At 57.1% G+C, this 22,395-nt stretch overlaps 1 protein-coding gene across 1 annotated transcript in view; it reads left to right on the plus strand.

Moving 5' to 3' along the window:
• Positions 1-22,395, plus strand: part of CSMD1 (CUB and Sushi multiple domains 1) — a gene marked incomplete at its 5' end in the record, with an annotated part of 654,679 nt that overhangs the window by 577,571 nt on the left and 54,713 nt on the right. Inside the window, 7 exons of the mRNA XM_081082235.1 lie at positions 967-1,036; positions 2,834-2,950; positions 8,704-8,913; positions 12,663-12,851; positions 18,065-18,242; positions 20,531-20,676; positions 21,571-21,651. Coding sequence (XP_080938361.1) covers positions 967-1,036; positions 2,834-2,950; positions 8,704-8,913; positions 12,663-12,851; positions 18,065-18,242; positions 20,531-20,676; positions 21,571-21,651 — 991 coding nt within the window. The remainder of the gene's footprint in view (positions 1-966; positions 1,037-2,833; positions 2,951-8,703; positions 8,914-12,662; positions 12,852-18,064; positions 18,243-20,530; positions 20,677-21,570; positions 21,652-22,395) is intronic.

Below are 22,395 nucleotides of genomic sequence, written 5' to 3' on the forward strand. Positions count from 1 at the left end.
AGGTGGGTGTGAACGCTGCAGGTGGGGGTGAACGCTGCAGGTGGGGGTGAACGCTGCAGGTGGGTGTGAATGCTGCAGGTGGTGAATGCTGCAAGTGGGTGTGCACGCTGCAGGTGGGTGTGAATACTGCATGTGGGTGTATATGCTGCAGGTGGGTGTGAACACTGCAGGTGGGGGTACATGCTGCAGGTGGGTGTGAACACTGCAGGTGGGTGTGCACGCTGCAGGTGGGTGTGAACACTGCAGGTGGGTGTGAACACTGCAGGTGGGGGTATATGCTGCAGATGGGTGTGAACACTGTAGGTGGGTGTGAACACTGTAGGTGGGTGTGAAAACTGCAGGTGGGGGTACACGCTGTAGGTGGGTGTGAACGCTGCAGGTGGGTGTATATGCTGCAGGTGGGTGTATATGCTGCAGGTGGGGGTATAGACTGCAGGTGGGGGTTACACTGCAGTGGGAGTACATGCCGCAGGTTGGTGTCAGGGGGGGTCCCCTCAGGCTCCTCCCACTCACGAAGGTGCGAGCCCAGGTTCCCACTTGCACAGCGACACCTTTTCAAACCCCAGTGCTGCCCTGCTGACCTTTCACCCTTCCATGGAAACTTCGTATTTCCTGGCCCTGTCCAGCCTCTGAGCCTGAGAGCTGTAACTTCTGGTGATGGAATAAAGCGACACACAGTCCTTTGCTCAGTTCACATCCCCCCTGCGCCCCAGGAGAGGGGCCGGCGGGGCCATCACTGCTGACGGGGGCGTGGGAAGTGTGTTAAATGAGGAGAAATAGGTTATTCTCTTTTGAGTCAAAATACGTGATTCGTGAGTGACAGTGCTATAGGGACACGTCCAACTTCTGGAAGAGTGTCGCCCTGGCCATGCCCCCAGAAAGCACGGCCCAGGCGAGGACAGTCGCGTCCCAGCACCGACCCTCGGGCCAGCCCGGCCGCGGCCTCACTCGCTCCTCTCTCCGCAGGGCCGCTCGCACATCTCCTGCATGCCCGGCCCGGTGCGCCGCTGGAACTACCCGCCGCCGCTCTGCCTCGGTAGGACCCCGTCCGCGGCCCGTGGCCCGTCCAGACCCCTGGGCGGCACCCTGAGCCGCGCCCCTCCCCCTCCTGGTCCCCACAGGGCACGGCCAGTCCTGCCACCCCCACCCCCGCTCACTCCCTCCACGGGCAGCGCCTGCCTGCCACCTTAGGACCTGACACAAGAGGGAAGATCAGCAATAGCAAACCTGTCCTTTTTATTTATTTATTTATTTATTTATTTTAATATATTTTATTGATTTTTTACAGAGAGGAAGGGAGAGAGATAGAGAGTTAGAAACATCGATGAGAGAGAAACATCGATCAGCTGCCTCCTGCACATCTCCCACTGGGGATGTGCCCGCAACCCAGGTACATGCCCTTGACCGGAATCGAACCTGGGACCTTTCAGTCCGCAGGCCGACGCTCTATCCGCTGAGCCAAACCGGTTTCGGCACTTTTTAAAATATATTTTTATTAATTTCAGAGAGGAAGGGAGAGAGAGAAAAACATTGATCGGCTGCCTCCTGCACACCCCCCACTGGGGATCGAGCCCGCAACCCGGGCATGTGCCCTGACCGGGAATCGAACCACGACCTCCTGGTTCATAGGTCGACGCTCCACCCCTGAGCCACGCCATCCGGCGGACCATGTCCACCCAGACTCCGCAGCAGTCAGTGTGCCTTTGGAACGGTTTTAGGGCTTTTTCAGGTGACGGCACATTTACGTTTGTTTTATAAATTAATTTTTTCACTTTAGAGAGAGGAAGGGGGAAGGAGAGAGAGAGAGAAACATCAGAGAGAAACACCCTTTTTAAAAGTGTCCATTATGTTTATCTTTTTTTGCATCACTTTTGATTTTTCCAAAGATGGCACTGACAGGTCAGCCAGGGCAGGCACCCTCCTCAAGTTCACACGGAAGGAAGGGCTCCTGAGCCTGGCCTCCCTCCCGCGCACCCTGGCTTCTAGGGGTTTCTGTCCCACACAGCGTGACTGCCCTGAACAGGAAGCGGACGGAGTGTGCGCGGAAGGAAATAGACCTGAGCCCAACCATTTAAACAACAAACTCCCGCCGTCAGGAGTCCGCCCAGCAGCACGCCCGCGGGCTGTGCTCACGGCATCGTATCTGTTGCCAAGGGAACAGTGGTCCTTAGTGACCAAGGCTTTATGAGGGAAAGTGACTTCTGGGGGAAAATAAATGTCTAGACTCCAGACCCCGTAAACATGTGAAGGTATCCGTGTGGGATTTAAACTCCCCGCTCCATCTGGACACGGGGACCAGGGTGGGACCGCGGGGACGCCTGCTCCCTCCACGCTTCCTCTCACGCTCATCGCCCTTCCTAACTTTCCCTTAAACTGGGAATTTGATATTTTAAACCTTGAGCTGAAATGCACTCGCAGAGGGTGCACAGTCAAACCCTGTGCCATTGCTGGCGTGTGCATTCCCGGAGGAAATGTCTCCTTTGAGTCGTTACCCGGTACCGGCCAAATGTAGTCGGTTTGTATCTCCTTCACGTGCCTCGGTGTGAGCACAGATGGAAGGTGCACGGCCTCCCTCACACCTGCTGGCTCCGCGCCCCTCACCAGGCACAGGGAGAGGTGGTCCTTGGCGACGGCCCCAGGGCCCGAGAGCTGGCGGTGACGGACGGGAAGGTCTCCTGCGGTTTCAGCGTGTTGCCCAGTGAGCCCGGCTAGGGGGTCAGGACTGGGAATCACACAGAGATGACAGTGACTTCCGGGCTCTTGGAAATCTGTGTTTTGAGAAATCATCGTCCTCAGGAAGAAACTCACATGTAACCTGTGCTCCCTCCGGCAGCGACGTGCGGGGGGACGCTGAGCAGCCTGGCCGGCGTGATCCTGAGCCCCGGCTTCCCCGGCGCCTACCCCAGCAACCTGCACTGCAGCTGGCGGATCGCCCTGCCCGTGGGCCACGGTGAGTGAACGCGGGGGCTCCGAGCACCCACTCTCCACCCCCAGCCGGGCAGCGCGGCTGAGGGAGAGCCGCCTGGTGCTGCTGACGTGAGGGCGGCTGTCCCTGGAAGTGGTGACGGGTTTCCACGAAGCTGGGTCCGGACACTCAGGGTAGTCATGTATTACTAATAAAAGCGTAATATGCTAATTAGACCGGACATCCTTCCAGACGACCTTCCGGACGAAGCCGGGGCTGCGAGGGAAGCCCGGGTCCCGGGTGCCCAAGGGAAGCCGGTGCCGGCAGCCAGGGAAGGAAGGCCTTCTCTTGCACAGATTCGTGCCCCGGGCCTCTAGCCTTCAATAAGTCCTGATTTTAGCTGCTGTGTAGCTGGCAGCTCACCTTGGCCTTCTGCGGAAACACGTGGTTTTTGCAAGAGTTGGATTTCCCATCATGCCTTTCCCTGACGCCTTGTGGTTGCCTTTGCATTCTAGTTCATCGTTGGGGCTGTCCCACCGGTGACTTTCTGAAGAGCAGCGCCTGTGGTGGGCGTGTCACAGACACTTGGGGTCCGGTCCAAGACCCTGAGGCTCGCTCACTAAGTCACGGTCGCCCGGGGATGCTGGGTGAGATGCGTGAGCACAGCACACGGACATCGCTGCCTGGAAGGAGGTCGTGTCTGTAGGATGTGCTCAGAGCTTTGCCCGGAGGCCCTGTGCCGGGGGCAGCGCGGCTGTTTGTGGAAGGACGGGCTGCGGCCCGCAGGCCAGGGTCAGGCGTGAGGACGTGAGCGTACTGTGCACAGACATGGAGCGTTACTCCAGGGAAAGATGGGGGCCTGGATGGGCACCCCACATGTGAGGCTCATGTCCACTGGATGGGCACCCCACATGTGAGGCGCATGTCCACTGGACGGGCACCCCACATGTGAGGCGCATGTCCACTGATGGGCACCCCACATGTGAGGCGCATGTCCACTGATGGGCACCCCACATGTGAGGCGCATGTCCACTGATGGGCACCCCACATGTGAGGCGCATGTCCACTGATGGGCACCCCACATGTGAGGCGCATGTCCACTGATGGGCACCCACGTGTGAGGCTCATGTCCACTGGACGGGCACCCCACATGTGAGGCTCATGTCCACTGGACGGGCACCCACGTGTGAGGCGCATTCCCACTGATGGGCACCCCCACGTGTGAGGCTCATGTCCACTGGACGGGCACCCCACGTGTGAGGCGCATTCCCACTGATGGGCACCCCCACGTGTGAGGCTCATGTCCCCTGGTTTGCTGGGGGTGGCCCAGAGGGCACGTGGGGCTCAGACGCGGAGCGATTTCACAGAAGGTAAGGGCTGTGGCTTCCAGGATTTTAGTTGAGTTTGGTTTTTAGATCAAAAGCTGAGATAGAGGCAGCGATTCGCTCTGAGCTGGACGGAGCAGAGGCCTGGGTGACTGCCCACTAGAGCTCACGGTGCTGAACTGCGGGTCTGAGTCTCGCTGTGGGGACCTGGGGGTGCCGTGTGGGGGTGCAGTCGTCTGACTCGGGAATCGGGGGTGGGAGAGACAGGGCTGTGTTTCCTTCTCAAGCTTTCACATTGAAGTGCAGTTGACGTGCAATCGTATGTGACATCCAGGCGTGCCCCCTAGTGACTCGGCACCTATAGAGCTTACCCTGTGATCGCCCCCAGACGCCTGGCAGCCCCGTCACCCTGCAGAGCTACCACAGCCCTGGCTCTGTTCCCGGGGCTGTGTGTGAATTCCATCCCAGACGGATGTGTGCATAACGGGGAGTCTGTCCTTATTCTCGCTCACCTTTTCCAGCCACTCCGTCTCCTCCCCGCCTGGCGACCCCATCTGTTCTCCGTGTCCCTGAGTCTGTCTCTGTCTGGTCTGTTTCTTCTTTGTGAGGCGCATTCACTCCATTTGCCACACCCAGGCCAGGGCTGTCATGGGCCCAGGTCCCATCTCCGCTGCAGCCGCGGCCGCATCTTCCCGGGAAGCTCGCGGTCCTGAGTGGGGACCCCTCCCGTGTGGTGACCCCTCCCGTGTGGGGGCGCGTCTGAGTGGGGACCCCTCCCGTGTGGGGGCGCGTCCGAGTGGGGACCCCTCCCGGGGTGGGGACGCACTTGCGGCGCTGACCCCAGCCGCCCCTGGCTTCGTGCCGCTTTCTTTCCTTTCTCACAGTCGGGTGCTGGTGCGTGTTGCTTTCGCAGCCGACTCAGAATTTCTTTGTTTTGGTGAGTGAGGGCGGGCAGGGCGGGCACCGCGGTTCTCTCCCCGCGATGCGCACCCAGAATACAGTACAGTGAAGGAGAAGCATGTCAGTGTTCAGTTTTCAAGAATTAGTAACCGGTTGGGCTCAGTGGATAGAGCATCAGCCTGTGGACTGAAGGGCCCCAGGTTCGATTCCGGTCAAGGGCACATGCCTTGGTTGTGGGCACATCCCCAGTGGGGGATGTGTAGGAGGCAGCTGATCGATGTTTCTCTCTATTCCTCTCCCTTCCTCTCTGTAAAAAATCAATAAAATATATTTAAAAAAAAAAAAAAGAATTAACTGCACAGCCCGGCCGGTGTGGCTCAGTGGTTGAGCACCAACCTATGAACCATTCCTGGTCGGGGCACATGCCGGGTTGCGGCGCGATCACCAGTAGGGTGCATGCAGAAGGCAGCCCATTAGTGATTTTTTCTCATCAATGTTTCCATCTCTCTTTAAACAAATCAATTAAGAAATAGAAAGCGTGTTTTCCCAGTCTTCGGGGAGATGATGAAGGGGAGCTAGGTTATGTGCATCTCAGTCCTGGGGTGCTCGCTCTGAGGTGTCAGAGTGGACCCAGCTGGCTGAAGAGGAGAGCGCGAGTCACCCCTGAAACAGATCAGGCCCGGGCGCCGCTGTCCCCACGTGCCAGGGGCTGCTGGGTGTGGACGCTGTCCTGCTCCCCATGCTCATGTGGCTCATGGGGCTGCAGTGTCAGCACTCCATTCCCAGCTTAACCCCACATCCGTGGGCAGCTGTCACTGGCCCCCGTGCACTGGAGGCCTGGGCACCTCTAATAGTTTCCCCGGATCGGCTGCTTTCATTTCTTCTCGACGGTGTCACCCCGTGAATTTTAGCCCGTCCCCTGGATAAGCCATCTGCCGGCTGCCACCGGGAGCGGGCACCTTGCACTGCTTCCCTGCGATTCGGCTTCTAACCCAAAGTGAAAGGGTGTGAATGTCCGCCGGCCTGGCCCCTCCTTTGACTCAGCAGCTGTGTCTGCTAGTCCCGGGTCCCCTCTGATCCAGCTCCTGGCGACGGGCCTGATGGCGTTGAGGGAACTGGGGGCCACAGGAGTCCGGGGCCTGCACAGTCACACACACACACACACACACACACACACACACGCACACACACGCACACACACACACGATGGCTAGACAGTGTGTGTATTAGTGACAACACTCTCCCTTAGAGTTGGGGCCTCGCACTAACAAAGGCGGGTTTTATGGTAATTCAGCAGCTGGTGAGCAGCCGCACCGGGCTCTGGGTGCGGCTCCCCAAGCGGCGGGGTGTCCCCCATCGCAGCCTGTGGGGGGACAGGCCAGAAGTGAGGGCGGAGAGGGCCACTGGCCGTCCTTCCCTCCCCCTTCCTCCTCCCCCGTCCCCCTCCCCCAGCTTCTCCCCGTCCCCAACGGATCTCTCCGTCTCTCTGCTGCTTTGTTCCCTGCTTCCGACTTCCTTTTGCATGAACACATTTGCTGGGACTTAGAAGAAAACGGCCGCGCGTTGTTGTCTCTTCAAGGAAACCCTGTTTGCTGTTCAAGTCGTCGCGGAGCTTCAGGTCCACAGAGGGGCTGCCTTTGGCGGCACCCGTGCCCCCAGGTGGAGCCCCCCGGCCCCTGCCGACCGGGACCTGCCTCCTGGCTGCGCCCGCACACGCGTGTAGAGTCAGACGGCCCATGTGCATTGCACCCCACCTTCTGAAATGATGCTATATTGTGGTTGACATTCAAGGTCCCTCTTCCCTCCCGTTTCCTCTGCTCCCTGCCCCCTCGGCGTCTCCTGGGATCCCACGTGCTCCTCCTCCCCCCTTCCTCTTCCAGCTCAGGCTGGGCCGTCCGGACAGGAGTTCCCCCAGAAGGACTGGGGACCGCCCTCGTTCCCGCTCATGAGGCTGTTGCTCTTGTCTAGCACGCCGCCCGCTAAGCCGGGACAGGGCAGGGCGCTGTCCGCCAGGGTGGGCGTGCTGGACGCTGTGTCCCCCGCTGCTGTGGGCACCCCACCGCGCCCCTCTGAGCCTGGGCCTGCTCCCTGTGACTTAGCGAGGACAATAATAGTGACTTCCTGGGGAACTGGGGACAAGAGCTCCTTGGTACGTTGGATCCCGGACAGGCAGTCGGCCGAACACTGCACCGAGCCAGCAAGGGCCCTATTTCTTCCTCCTCACATTCCCGCGTGGTTGCGTTGGAGGTTGGAGGACGGTGCATTGTACTGAGCACGTGTAGGCTCCTCTTCCCTCCCGCTGTCCCCTGAGGCTTTCTCCTTCCCTTCCTCTGCTTCCGGCCCAGGACAGCCCAGCTTCCTGCCAGCACACGCGGGCAGGGCTGCTTTCCGTTCTCAGCACTCGCCCTTGAGGGGGGGCAAGGCGTGCGCATTATCTCCGGTCTCCAAGCCCCGGAAACGAGTCTGCGAGATGGAAAGAGAAATGAAAGCCCTCCTTATCTTTCGAGAGCAGGAGAGTGGCACGAGGAACGCTTTTCCGAGGCGCCGGGGGAACAATCCGTGAGCTGTCGAGCTCCCCGGGAGGCTGTACCAGCCCGCGTCCCTCGCATCGGCTCATGTAAACACACACGCTTCAGGCGCGCTCTCAGCCGGGGGGGAGTCGGGCCTTTCAGACAGTCGCCAAGTGATGCTCCCGATGCCACGGCCCAGCATCCTCACGCCGCTGCGCGCCCGCCTTACCCCCGTCCCCTATCTCGTGCCTGGGTCCCGTGGCCGCAGCGGCCGGGTCACCTGGACTGTCTCCCGTCCGTCGCCCGGGCCAGGCTGGGAGACTGGGTTGTGGGAGTGACGGGTCCAGTGGGTGGGTATCCTGCAAACAGCTGTGACTGGCTTTGCTTGCAAAACCAAGTGAACGCACAGCTCGCTGACCGGCAAACCCCTGGCCGCAGCCGGGCGTTGAGAAGCCCCTGGACCAGTGGCCCGCCGAAAACATGTATCCGGCCCACCGGGTGTTTTTGCCGCCGCTGTGTGCATAGGAATTTGTTCATAGTTTTTTTTTAAACTATAGTCCGGCCCTCCAACGGTCTGAGGGACAGTGAACTGGCCCCTGTTTAAAAAGTTTGAGGACCCCTGCCCTGGACGGTCCGCTGGTTTGTGGCGCCGAGTTCTGGGCTGCATCGGTCCGTCCTTGATGCTGCTGGGTGCCCGGCAGCGAGTCCCACCTGTGTGCGCGCTGTGAGCCTTAGAGCAGCTGCGGGCAGAACCCGCTCCGCCCCAGAGCCAGGCAGCGATGCCCGCGTCCCCGTGGCACAGCTGGTCGCAGGACTCTTTCATAGAGAGTCGCTCGGGACGCTAATGGCACAGATGAAGGTCCCACAGCTTTGAGGGGGCGGCGGGGACGGAACCGTGTCTATTTTAATCCGAAACGAGCGAGCAGCCTCCTCCGCGGCGCCCTGGGCCCCCGGAGGTTCAGGATGGCGCTTGGGGATGCGGATCTGGGGGCAGTCACTTCTGATGAGCTCGGCCTCTCAGCGCCGATGGTGACGCTCCCTTATCTCGCACGTGTTCCCGTAGGCGCGCACATCCGGTTCCTGAACTTCTCCACGGAGGCCAACCACGACTTCCTGGAGATCCAGAACGGGCCGCACCCCACCAGCCCGCTGCTCGGCCAGTTCAGCGGCCCCGACCTGCCGGCCGCGCTGCTCAGCACCACGCACGAGACCCTCATCCGCTTCTCCAGCGACCACTCCCAGAGCCGGCAGGGCTTCCGGCTGGCCTACCGAGGTGAGGCCCACCCCCCACACACCTCCCCCCACCCCCACACACGATGCACGGACACTGTACCGCTGGACTCATTTGGGGGGGCTCTGCTGACCCCTGGTGGGGTCACTGCTGTCCTCGTCCCATCAGGAAGGACACAGACCCCGAGGGCACAGTCCATGTCTCCCTCCCCGCCCACCCGCTGCCCTCAATCTCCGTGGCCACCGCCACACTCCTCCAGCCACGTGGCTTCATGGTCACGTTGTCTCCTCGCCTGCCATGTGTCCGCCTCACCACGTGGAGGTCGGGTCCCGCCAGGACGGCGGTGTGGGGGTCCCTCCATCTTGGCCATGGGCGGGGCAGGGTCTCCCACGCGCTGTCTTCTTCCCAGCCTGGAATCAGGGCCCTGTGTGCTGTCCAGCCCTTATTCCAATGAAGCCCGGAAAAAAGGCAGTGAGCGGACTGTATTCTTCCTTGAGCGATCCAAGTATGAGACCCCTAAGGAAGGTTTGGATCAGCCATTCTAGCGTTTTTGACGTGTGAAAAAGTTCAACATGTTCATTCCACTCCAAATAATTCCGCTGGCCTTTTCCTGACTATTGTTAAGTCGGATGAAGTTGAAAATGTCAAAAGTAGGGCCTGCTTCTTTGAAGTGGCTAAATCACTGGTTTTCTCAAAGACAGAGCTACACGCTTTCATTCCTGAAGGGACTTTTGGACCCGATTGCCGAAGTTGTCCCTATAAATTATAGGTGTGGATTTCCAGAGCTGGGGCCTCTTAAAACAGGAACCGGACGGAAGGGAAACTGAAGAGGGAGGTAAAGGCTCCTGAGGACTGGGACGCGGCACCTGCCAGCACGGCTCCGCGTGCCCCGCGCCTGCCCACTTCTCGTCCCCACGTCACCCTCCCTCAGTCCGACCCGCTCACACCTACAACAGTGACAGCTCAGCGTCGATCGGCTTAGATTCCGAGTGCAGATCAGGGCGTAACGGTTCCGATATTTGACAAACTATCCTGACGGTGTCTCCTAACGTACCGAGTTCCCTGTAACCTGCACCTGTTGTCATGTATGTAGATTTTCTTCAAAGGTTAGCCACCCATTCCTTAGGCCGGATCTGGAATTCAGTGTCTGGGCTAAGAGGCAGGGGTTCCAATAAGACGAGTTCTGCATTAAACAGTTTCATTGTTTAGTGGGAAATGCACATCCTTAATGCAGATCTTCGAGACCAAAGCAAAATCCCTGTGAGACTTCCTGTTGCTGAGGAAATAGCAGGAGTTTGAGGGAAACACCTTCTGTGGCCTTGGGAGGGCGGCTGTGGGGGGGCGGGGGGAGGGGAGCGGGACTTGGCAGATGCCCCCGGGGAGGTTGTGAGTGAGGAGGCCCTGAGGCCTGGGGGGCGCCTCCAGACCAGAGCTGAGCACAGAGCGGGGAGGGGGGAGAAGGGAGGACATGAGGCTGTGTGGTCACGCTCACTCCTGTTAAGAACCTGCCCGCCCTTCTCGGGAGCCAGGAGCCAGGATGGGTGGGGCACGGGTCTAAGCCAGTGATGGCGAACCTTTTGAGCTCGGCGTGTCAGCATTTTGAAAAACCCTAACTTAACTCTGGTGACGTGTCACATATAGAAATTTTTTGATATTTGCAACCATAGTAAAACAAAGATTTATATTTTTGATATTTATTTTATCTATTTTAATGCCATTTAACAAAGAAAAATCAACCAAAGAAATGAGTTCGCGTGTCACCTCTGACACGTGTGTCATAGGTTCGCCATCACTGGTCTAACCCATCACGCCTAGACCTCTCCCCACCCGCAGCGGGAAGTCCCTGGAGGATGGGTTAGCTCAACGTAACCATTTCTAAAGTGTCTAGATTTGGAACTGGACGTCACACAGTCTGTGAAATGCCCACAGACCCACTCTCCCTTTTGCTCTTGCAACGTCAGCAGCGGGACTATTTATCCAGCAGCCACACTGGGGACAGCCCCTGGGGTGTCAGCGTGGAGGCCCCTTTCCCAGTCGGAAACCACTGGCTTCCGAGTTCCCTTCGCTCCTGCCGGCCGCGGCCACCGGTGCCGTCAGCCTGGCCTTCGGGCCTCTGGGCTGGGTGCCCTCATTGAGGCCACACCTCTGGTTGGCTGAGTGAACGCTTCATTTACTTGACACCTGACTCTGAGTTTAGGGAGCCACATTTTAAAAACCCTAAACAACATGTTTTTATTGTCAGTAATGAATTTGCTGCCCTTGGGAGATTCCCAAATGAAACAGGAGACAGACGGGGCATGCGGTGGCGGCGCCGTCACCGCTCCCGGCGCCACCTCTGACAGGGACGGCAATGAGATCGTTCCTTTCACCAAAAACATAGATGGTTGAAGTGACGCACCTGGGCTCATATGTCCCATCAGAATTCCTCAGTGCCACGCGCCATTTGTAAGTTAAGCGCCTGCTGAATACCTCATGGGAAGACGTATGAATCACGCAGACAAGCCTTGTCATTCTCGGCGAGGTCTGTGTGGTACCTCTCCCTCCCCCCCTTGTCGTATATTGATGGCCCCTTGAAGGTCAAAGATGTGGCTTGCAGATGCAGCTGCCGCGGAGCTAAATGACTCCTTCGAGATTGAGAAATGGAGTTCGAGAGCCATGCTCCATAGAGCCGCGTTCACGTGCCCTACTCCTGACTCAGGAGCTGGAGAGCAGATGAAAGGGTGGAGATTTGTGTCAGCTAATGAGAGAAGCGTCAGGAAACATCATGGCTGTTAGCCGGCTGGCTGCGTGGCCCCGTGGGGGTTACATCTATCATTGAAACACGGGGTGACATCAAGCACCGACCACTGAAACACGGACGCAAATCCTGCATGAGACGGATAGGTGGGAGGAGCAGAAGCTTTCCTGGTCCCAGCGAGGGGACCCCTGGGGAAGATGAGGTTCTGTGAGCTAGCTCCCACGTGTGGCATTGGAGTAGCCATATTGGTACTTGGGTTTTTTATACTATTTTTGAAATGGAGAATTGTAGGGGCTTTCCTTACTGTTTTGGTTTCTGCCATTTGACGTTTGGAGGAACTGAATGTTTATCTCCTTCCTCCCTCCCTCTCTCTGTGTCTTTTCCTATTTTACGTCATAAAGCATCGTTGCTCAACGCCGAAACACTTGAGTGGGAAGGGCTTGGGCCCCAGGAGACGAAAGGGCTTGTGGTCAGAGTCCTGCTCTTCCGTTTTCCTCCTGCTGTATGTCCGAGGGCCTTTAAACACAAATAACAGCCCTGGTCAGTGGCTCAGTGGTTAGAGCATCGGTCCACGGACCGAAGGGTCTAGGGTTCAATTCCCAGTCAAGAGCACGTTCCTCAGTTGTAGGTTCATCCTCACCTGTCAGGGCTCATGCATGGGGTAGGCGACCGATCGATGTTTCTCTGTCTGTCTCCCTCCCCCCTCCCTCCTACTCCCTCTCGAAGTCAATGGAAATAATATCATTGGGTGAGGATAAACATTGTCCAGTGTGTTTTGGGTCTGGGTTGTATTACTTCTAATGCACACGGTAAGCATAGCTGCAAATTGTTGTAATTCTACCAATAGTTACTGTTTTGCTTCGCATGACAACTGGCAACTTGGAAATTTTTTTTTTTTAAAGAAAATATCTAAAAGTTCATCTCCAGAAGCTAAATGTAACCGTTCTCCTCCTCTGCATTCCAGACTAACTCACGTGGCATTCATGACCTGACTGTGTGTTTCAGCCTGTGACTCACTCACGTGGTATTGATGACCTGGCTCTGTGTGTTTCAGCCTATGAGCTGCAGAACTGCCCGGACCCGCCCCCCTTCCCCAACGGGTACCTGGTTGGCTCCGACTACAGCGTGGGCCAGTCCATCTCCTTCCAGTGTTACCCCGGGTACATTCTCATCGGCCACCCCGTCCTCACCTGTCAGCACGGGACCGACCGAAGCTGGAGCCACCCCTTCCCCAGGTGTGACGGTAGGTCAGCCGTTCCTCCTGGAGCCAGGTAGCTCCTCTCGTAGATAACGGTGCCTTGAATATTACAAGAACTCATCCGAGAATGCATTAATTTGTTCAACAAATATTTATTGGGATCTGTTATGTCCAGCTCATTCTACTTAGGATTCAGGAACACGTCTTGGGCCAGTAGGTTAAGAAAAGATGCATAAATCAGTCTTGCCCCCAAGGAAATGACAAGGATGTCATAATAAACACAAATATTTGTTATGCAAAACCAGAGACGAGCAGACTGCTTGGGTGGATTTCAGATACAGAAGACGGTGTTTGCTTGGGAAGGGAAGGGAAGGGCACTGTTTAGGGTGAGATTAGAGGAGGGAGGGTGGTTATCAATTCCACCCCGGAGATTTTTACGGCTTAACTTCTGTCACCATCATATATCGCTTCTCTGGTTCAGAAAGCTGGTTTTATTTGGGGAGTGGGGCTGGAAGCACACACACCGTTTTGCTACTGGGAGGTGGAGACTGTCCGGGAAAAGCGAAGGGTCTAACCCAGGGGTGGGCAAACTGTCTGACTCGAGGGCCACAGTGGGTTCTTAAACTGGACCGGAGGCCGGAACAAAAGCATGGATGGAGTGTTTGTGTGAACTAATATAAATTCAAAGTAAACATCATTACATAAAAGGGTACGGTCTTTTTTTTCAATAGTTTTATTCATTTCAAACGGGCCGGATCCAGCCCGCAGGCTGTAGTTTGCCCACGGCTGGTCTAAGGCTCCTTAGACCATTTAAGCAAAGGGCTGATGTAGGACCCTCTTAGGGAAAATAATGCTGCGAATCCACTGGGGGTGGGGAGGGCTCCTGGAGCCGCTGGAATCAGCTGGTGGGCGTGGCGGGGGCGGTGTCTGCGTCCCTGGGAGCCTCTTGTTGGCTGCTGGACGCTTAGGGTAGTGGGGGAATGTTTGCAAGTCAGGTTAATGTAAACAGATTGAGGACTTTGTTTCTGAAGATTGCATTTCAGACAGAAAAGTTACTGGAGCCCTGATATTTCCACATTATAAATACAGTAGCTCTGAGTGAAAACATAATGAAAATGCCAACTCTGTGGACCTTTGAAATGTTAAATACGCGTGTCCCACTGCGCAGAGGGAATGGGGACTGGCTGTGCTTGCATTTCTACTGAAGAAGGAAATAGAAAAAAACAACATCAATGGGTGCTTGACAGCCTAGTTTTCAACCGTGTTTTTCCATTCTGTGCCGTTATAAAAACAACATAGCAAACTTTAGCTGTATTTTATTTTACGTATTTATTTTTTAATATGTTTTTATTGATTTCAGAGAGGAAGGGAGAGGGAGAGAGAGAGAGAGAAACATCCATGATGAGAGAGAAACTTCAATCAGCTGCCTCCTGCACGCCCCCGGTTGGGGATGGAGCCCATAACCGGGCACGTGCCCTGACTTGGAATCAAACTCTGACCTGCTGGTGCATGGACAGCAGCGCTCAGCCTACTGAGCCACACCGGCCAGACTTTAGCTGTATTTTAAAAAATTATCTTAGCCTAATACAAATTTAATTATTTCAAATTATTAGTCATAGTGTGATGCAAATTTAAAATAGCATATTAAAATTATATTTTAAAACTAAGAATAGCAGTTGCATACCTGGTGTTTCATTAAATCACTTAAAAGAACTTTCATCCTATTCCCCATTATATTTATATGCATAAATTACTTTGAATAGTCAGGATTAAACCCTTTCTTTTAATCTGTAATTTTTTCCAGAATCTTTTCATATGTAAATGGGGACTTCTTGGCTTGCTGTAAAAAATAGAATTAAGTATTTAATTAGATTTCATTGCTTTTTCAAGCCCAGTTTCCAACATGGAGAAAACTGCTGGCTCAGAGTTATCTGATGGGTTGGCGGTAACTCACCGCATCTTCTCTGTGGCTTGAGGGTGACGCCATCTCTTGCACCTGCATCAGGGCTGCAGGACCACCCAGAGTCGGCCACACCGCACAGCTAAGGTCCTCCTGCATCCAAGCCGCCCGCCCCCAGGGGGAGTTTGGGGAGTGCCCAAAGCCACCCCGAGGCTGGACAGCACACTGGGACGCAGGACCCCTAAGCTGTTGGACTCGGGGGGTGATTTACAACAGGGAAAGGCCCAATGAAATCACCACAGGAAAGAGGGGCAGGCGAGGGGGGGTGGGCGTGGCGGGTCCAGGAGGCCCCTGGTTCTCGGAACTGACCTGGGACAACATGCACAGACCATGACCAACCTGGAGGCTCGCTGGGCTTCGTGTCCAGGTTTCTACTGGGCGCCGTGACATGGGAGGGTCCATAGATCGTCCGATGGTTGATACCCGTTTCCAGACCAGCTGATATCCTGATGGAGGTCCCACCCAGGTCCCCTGGCTGGACTTCCTGGGTGGTCAGTCCTGCCCTCGGCCGGTTGGGTGTGGCCCGCCCCCAGGTGAAACACAGACAGTCCTGTCAGGGGGGTCATACCTGACCTTCTAGAACCCACGGCCAACCACAGGCCTCTCTGTGGGCAAGGTCAGATGATTTAATGCACAGATGCCTTTACCATAACATCCCTCTCCATGCCTAGAAAGCCCTACACAGAATAAGAAGGGACATAAAAGATCCATGTAAAATCTTGTCCTAAATAAATTTTCTAAGCATCACCCAGTGTGTATATAACATCCTCCATATTGAATTAAATTCAGAACTTCCGCAGAGGGCATTGTTTTCACACAAGTTTACTTCATTCCTGGAAGGCGTGTTTCCAGAAAGCTCTATAATAAAAAGGTGCTTTTCCCGAGAATGGAGGTCTGCGCAGGGATCGGCGGGGGCAGCGGGGACACAGGGCCCCTCACAGGACAGGCGCTCGCCGGTCGCCCGTCAGCTTCAGTGGCACGACCTTTATCAGCCGAGGGCTCGGGTCCGCAGGGCTGCGGTGGGGCACAGGGCCGCGGTACTGAGCGGCCACCTCACAGGCACAGCCCCTCGCGCCCCAGGAGGGTCTTAGGGAAAAAACAGAAGAAGCTCCAAACAGCCTCTGGGGGTCTTTATTAAAAACGGCAATTCAGCAATTGAGATTCAAAATTCTAAATCTGAAAGCATCAACCTCCCCAGAATATATGAAGCCAGTTTGTCTGGACATGCGCAAAAGAGTAGTATCTTCATTTGCATAAGGATCTGTTGTGTAAAGTTAGTATATTTCAAACCCATCTGGGAAAATAGACCCAAAGTGTGATAACCTTGAAATAAATAAGAGAGTATGTCTGACAGTGACGAGAAAGTTGAGACTGCATTAATTTTGCCAGTAACTTATAATTATACCGAAGTCTCCGTTTTTAAGAAAAGTGGGTGGTAATTGTTATATAGTGCCTAAAAGACTGTGGTTTATTCACGCGCTAAATGTAATTTGATAATTGCATATGCATTTACACTTACAAATGGTAGCTCAAAAACAAAGTATTCTGTTGACCGAATTGTTCCTTTTCCACTGAAATATTTATGTCAGCATTCTCTTACGGTACTTTTACAAGTCTAAATGCCGTCACCTGACACCTCACTTTGCATGCATTGGCGCCTGTGGCGGGAGCCACGGGCACAGAGGGAATGACCAGGACAACACCGGGCAGCTTCTTTTAAAGCGACAGGCTTCGTCAGCAAGAAACCCCTGGATTGCATAATAACACGAGAAGTCCAACCGGCCAGAGTATATGCTGGCCCTGCGGTGTGGCTCGGGGGTGAGCCTCGTCCACGCACCAGAGGTCGCTGGCATGGCCCCGGGTCAGGGGTCAGAGGTCAGGGCACACGCCCTGGTTTCAGGCTCCATCCCCAGCCGGGGCGTGCAGGAGGCAGCTGCGCCCTGTGCCTCGTTCCCATCCGTGTTTCTCTCTCCTCCGTGTTTCTCTCTCTGAAATAAACGGTAAATTATGATGTGCATATTGTTCACGTTAAGGTTTACCAAGTTGATTGATAAAGACAGGAAACCCCACCCCCAAGGGGTCAGAGGCTGTGAGGTCTGCGTGAGTTTTAGAAGGAAGAGGCCGGTTCTCCTGGAGGCCCCGCGGGAGGCCAGCACTTGGTGCAGACGGGGAGGAGCGGGACCTGTCCCGGGCCACCCACCGGCCTGCGTGGCTGCAGGGGGCTCCGTGGCCCCGCGTCGCAGGTTGTGAAGTACTTTCTAGGTTATCAAGCAAAGTTTCTCCGACTCCAAACCCCACTTATAACCACACCGTGAAACTCGCTGAGTGTGTCCGCAGCCCCTGCTGCTGATGGACTTACCCCAGAGCCCAGCCAGGCCACCCGCCTTGTGGCCCCACCTCCTCCGAGACCAGCTGCACCTGCACCTGCACCTGCACCTGCTCCTGCACCTGCACCGTGATGCGGCCGCCACTGTCCCTCATGACTTCTCATGGTCAGGGAGCTTTCCTTCCTATTATTTTCATCTATTTTGGCCTCTTCGTTCCCCTTACACGCTGCAACGCTGGTGGCAAGTCTTTGAAAGCCCCACACGTGCTGGTAACACACGCGTAGCACACCCGTGGGGTTTCCGTTCCGTGAAGTCTGCTGTCTCCGGTTCTGCCGTGTGATGTGCCATGTGAGTGACAGATCGCATCTCAGGTGATCCTGCTGACGGGTGGCCATTGCATCGTTTATAAACAAGAATGACGGTTGCCATGGCGACCGCGGGTAGCCTGGGAAGTGAACTAGGAGCGCCTGACGGGTGGCGCTGCCTCTCCTGGCTGAGCTGGCGGGACCGGCGGGCAGTGACGCCCACGCATCGCTTTATCTCCTTCCTCCAGGCGCAGATCTGCGAGGCGGCGATAGTGCTTCTGTTTCAAAGCAAATAGACAGGATGCTGCGGCCTCAGCCCATGAAATAGGCTTGAAATCTCGCTTAGACAGGACAAGTCGGTTTCCTGCTTAAGCATCATCCCCTCCTCATCCCGCCTGGGACAGCCGGGGCTGTCCACTCCCCGCAGGAGACTGGACCCAGCGCTTCCCCCTTAATGCTGGGAGGACTGTGGCCGGAGGAGGCGGGAAGTTTGGCGGATGTGTTACCCGAACAGGCAGCTGAGAAGCACAGTCTTCTGAGGCTTTAGGATTTAGGGGGATTGTTCTGACAACGTGGTTCCCGGGGACCCCGTGGGCTGAGGGCGCCAGGAGCTCCCTGTGTCCCTTTAACTCTGACCATTTGTCTCCGTGGCCTCTGCCCCCTCAGCTCCCTGTGGCTACAACATCTCGGCTCCCAACGGCACCATCTACTCACCCGGCTTCCCCGATGAGTACCCGGTGCTACAGGACTGCCTGTGGCTGCTCACCGCACCGCCCGGCCACGGCATCTACATCAACTTCACGCTGCTGCAGACCGAGGCCGTCAACGACTACATCGCCGTGTGGTACGGCCACCCTGGCCGTGACCTCCCAGACACCCCTGTGACCTCCTAGACACCCCTGTAACACCCCCCAGACACCACTGTGACCTCCCAGACACCACTGTGACCTCCCAGATACCTTGTGACATCCCAGACACCCCTGTGACCCCCAGACACCCCTGGGACCTCCCAGACACCCCATGTGACCTCCCAGACACCCCTGTGACATCCCAGACACCACTGTGACCTCCCAGACACCTTGTGACATCCCAGACACTCCTATAACCCCCAGACACCCCGGGACCTCCCAGACACCCCATGTGACCTCCCAGACACCCCTGTGTCCTCCCAGACACCCCTTGGATTTCCCAGACACCCCTGGGACCTCCCAGACACCCCATGTGACCTCTCAGACACCACTGTGATCTCCCAGACACCCCAGTGACCCCCCAGACACCCCTGTGTCCGCCAGACACCCCATGTGACCTCCCAGACACCACTGTGACCTCCCAGACACCCCAGTGACCCCCCAGACACCCCTGTGTCCGCCAGACACCCCATGTGACCTCCCAGACACCACTGTGACCCCCCAGACACCCCTGTGACCTCCCAGACACCCCTGTGACCTCCCAGACACCACTGTGACCCCCCAGACACCACTGTGACCTCCCAGACACCCCTGTGACCTCCCAGACACCCCTGTGTCCGCCAGACACCCCATGTGACCTCCCAGACACCACTGTGACCTTCCAGACACCCCTGTGACCCCCCCAGACACCCCTGTGACCTCCCAGACACCCCTGTGTCCGCCAGACACCCATGTGACCTCCCAGACACCACTGTGACCTCCCAGACACCCCTGTGACCTCCCAGACACCCCAGTGACCCCCCAGACAACCCTGTGTCCGCCAGACACCCCATGTGACCTCCCGGACACCACTGTGACCCCCCGGACACCACTGTGACCTCCCAGATACCCCTGTGACCTCCCAGACTCCACTGTGACCTCCTAGAGTCCACTGTGACCTCCTAGACACCACTGTGACCCCCCAGATACCACTGTGACCTCCCAGACACCACTGTGACCCCCCAGACACCACTGTGACCTCCCAGACACCCCTGTGACCCCCACAGACACCCCTGTGTCCGCCAGACACCCCATGTGACCTCCCAGACACCACTGTGACCTCCCAGACACCACTGTGACCTCCCAGACACCCCTGTGACCCCCCAGACACCCCTGTGACCTCCCAGACACCCCTGTGACCCCCCCAGACACCACTGTGACCTCCCAGACACCCCATGTGACCTCCCAGACACCACTGTGACCTCCCAGACACCCCTGTGACCCCCCAGACACCCCTGTGACCTCCCAGACACCCCTGTGACCGCCCAGACACCACTGTGACCTCCCAGACACCCCATGTGACCTCCCAGACACCACTGTGACCTTCCAGACACCCCTGTGACCCCCCCAGACACCCCTGTGACCTCCCAGACACCCCTGTGACCCCCCAGACACCACTGTGACCTCCCAGACACCCCTGTGACCCCCCCCAGACACCCCTGTGACCTCCCAAACACCCCTGTGACCTCCCAGACACCCCTGTGACCTCCCAGATACCACTGTGACCTCCCAGACACCCCTGTGACCTCCCAAACACCACTGTGACCCCCCAGACACCCCTGTGACCTCCCAGATACCACTGTGACCTCCCAGACACCCCTGTGACCCCTCCCATGTCCCTGAGACCCAGACCCCCAGCTGAGGAGGGGCGTGAGGATGTGGCTGTCCCTGAGGAAAGGTGGACAAATGGAGAAGGACCTTAGGTGACCTGCCTGAGCGTGCTGTGTGGTGCATGACCCAGGATCGCTCTAACTCAGGGCGTAGTGGAGGCCATTTGTTTGACCAACTGAGTGTGATCTGTTTCTTACAGAAAAGCTGGTAGGCTCCTCTCGTCATGAGACAGGGATACTTCCAGAACCACAGTTTCCCGTAGATGCTAATATTTCATTCTGTGTTTTAAAATCATATCAATTCAGTAGCAAGACCTCCATAAACCTCCCCCAGGGTCACGGAGACGCCGTTGGGTTTAGGGCTGAAAGTGGGGCTTTGGAAGGAGGGTGATACCTGGTCTTGCGGGTCCTGGAATCCGTGGCCATGTCGCTCCCACTCCCCGGGAAGGCCAGCGGGGTGCAGGGGGTCCGTGGGCATCTCCAGGCGCATCCACAGCAGCGCCCACCTGACAGAGGAGCAGGGAGGCTCCTGGGAGCCCCCGGACCTCCCTCCAGCGGCTGGCGCTCTCCCCCAGGGACGGCCCGGACCAGAGCGCGGCCCAGCTCGGCGTCTTCAGCGGGAACACGGCCCTGGAGACCGCACGCAGCTCCACCCGCCACGTGCTGCTCGGCTTCCACAGCGACTTCTCCAACGGCGGCTTCTTCGTCCTCAACTTCCACGGTGAGCCCCCCCCCCCCCACGGGCCAGGGCGGGGGTCCCCTCGCCGCTTCTCCTGTCCCCACCCGCCCGTCCAGCGGGAGCCCGCGAGCTGGCCTTGCCTGGGAAGCCTTTTGAAAAATATACTTTATTGACTTCGGAGAGGAAGGGAGAGGAAGGGAGAGGGAGGGAGGGAGGAGCATCCATGATGAGAGGGGCCCCCGGGAGCAAACCTGCGACCCGGCCGTGACCTGACCGGGAATCGAGCTGCGACCTCCCGGTTCACAGGCCAGCCCTCACCATGGAGCCAGGCCGGCCGGGCGCCTGGGACACGCTTTTGTTTAATGTCTTTATTATTTCCGCCTTTCTGAGCTGTGCTTTGCGACCAGCTTGGACTCATTCCCGGAGAGGTGTGTGGACATGAAGCTCTGATGTGCATGCGCGGACACGCGTGGCGATCTCATGGCTGCCCTCATCGCTCTGTGCGATTACATACGGGCGAGAGCCAGCCCTGAGGGCGTGAGAGCGACCGCTAGGGACGGGAAACGCATGGGGGTCCCTCACGTCTCGTGAGGATGAGGACGGCCACCAGGGAAGTCGTGGGGGCAGCGACCTTCTCCTACCTGAACGTGGACGTGGGACCAGGCACGGGTGGACCATTTCCCTTAGGAATCCCACGTGTGTCCGGGATGTGTGACGAGGTCATCGTGTTTAAATCGTAGCTTCTCTCTTCGGCGGTAGATGCTCTGGGCACTAACTTGTCCTGTGAGCAGTGGAGCTGAGAGCTTTATAAATCCACGACCTCCTGGCACGGACACCGCGGTGTGCCCAGATGCCAGCATCACAGGGGCGTGACGGCGATCATCGTGTTTATGCAGCAAATGTAACCGCAGCTTTTCTTTCTCGTCAACCCCGTAGCGTTTCAGCTCAAGAAGTGCCCGCCGCCCCCGGCCGTCCCGCAGGCGGAGCTGCTGCGTGAGGACGAGGACTTTGAGATCGGTGAGGGCACGTCCCTGTGAGGCCATGAGAGTCATGGGCTCTTCCCCCCCAAGAGTGGGTGTGTGTCAGAATATCCCACTGCCCCGCGGGGGAGCTACACGCCCAGGTCATGTGCCCAACACACACGTTTCCCTCTCGTCATGTCCGTAACCTCTGGGTTCCGCCCCGTGAAGTTCACTTCTGTCACTCGGAGCCCATCGCCCCAGGCACTTACTGTCCATGATTCTCTCTTTTTTAAAATATATTTTTACTGATTTCAGAGAGGAAGGGAGAGGGAGAGAGAGAAACATCAGTGATGAGAGAGAATCATGGATCGGCTGCCTCTTACACACCACACGCTGGGGATGGAGCCCACAACCCAGGCATGAGCCCCGACCAGGAATCCAACCGTGACCTCCTGGTTCATCGGTCGATGCTCAGCCCCTGAGCCATGCCGGCCGGGCCGTGGTTTCCTCTTGAGTTGAGTAACATTTTCTGAGGCAGACACACAGATACGTGGTTTTGTTAGGGAGGCAGGATCCTAACCTAGAACCTCGTCCCCTGTGGCTACAACAATGGCCGGTGTCATGGGCCTCCTGTCCCGCCGGGCCTGGTGAGCGTAGGGAGTGATGGGCGTCCCGCCCTGTGACTTCTGTGAAAGGTCCATTCATTCCACCAGCACTCGCCCCGTTAGGAGTCCAGCCCGGGACCTGTCCGTGGAACAGTCACCGGGCCCAGGGCTTCTCGGAGGCAAGGACAGGCGCT

This window comes from Myotis nattereri (assembly GCF_964212035.1).
Source record: "Myotis nattereri genome assembly, chromosome: 2".
Classification (NCBI taxonomy): Eukaryota; Metazoa; Chordata; class Mammalia; order Chiroptera; family Vespertilionidae; genus Myotis; species Myotis nattereri.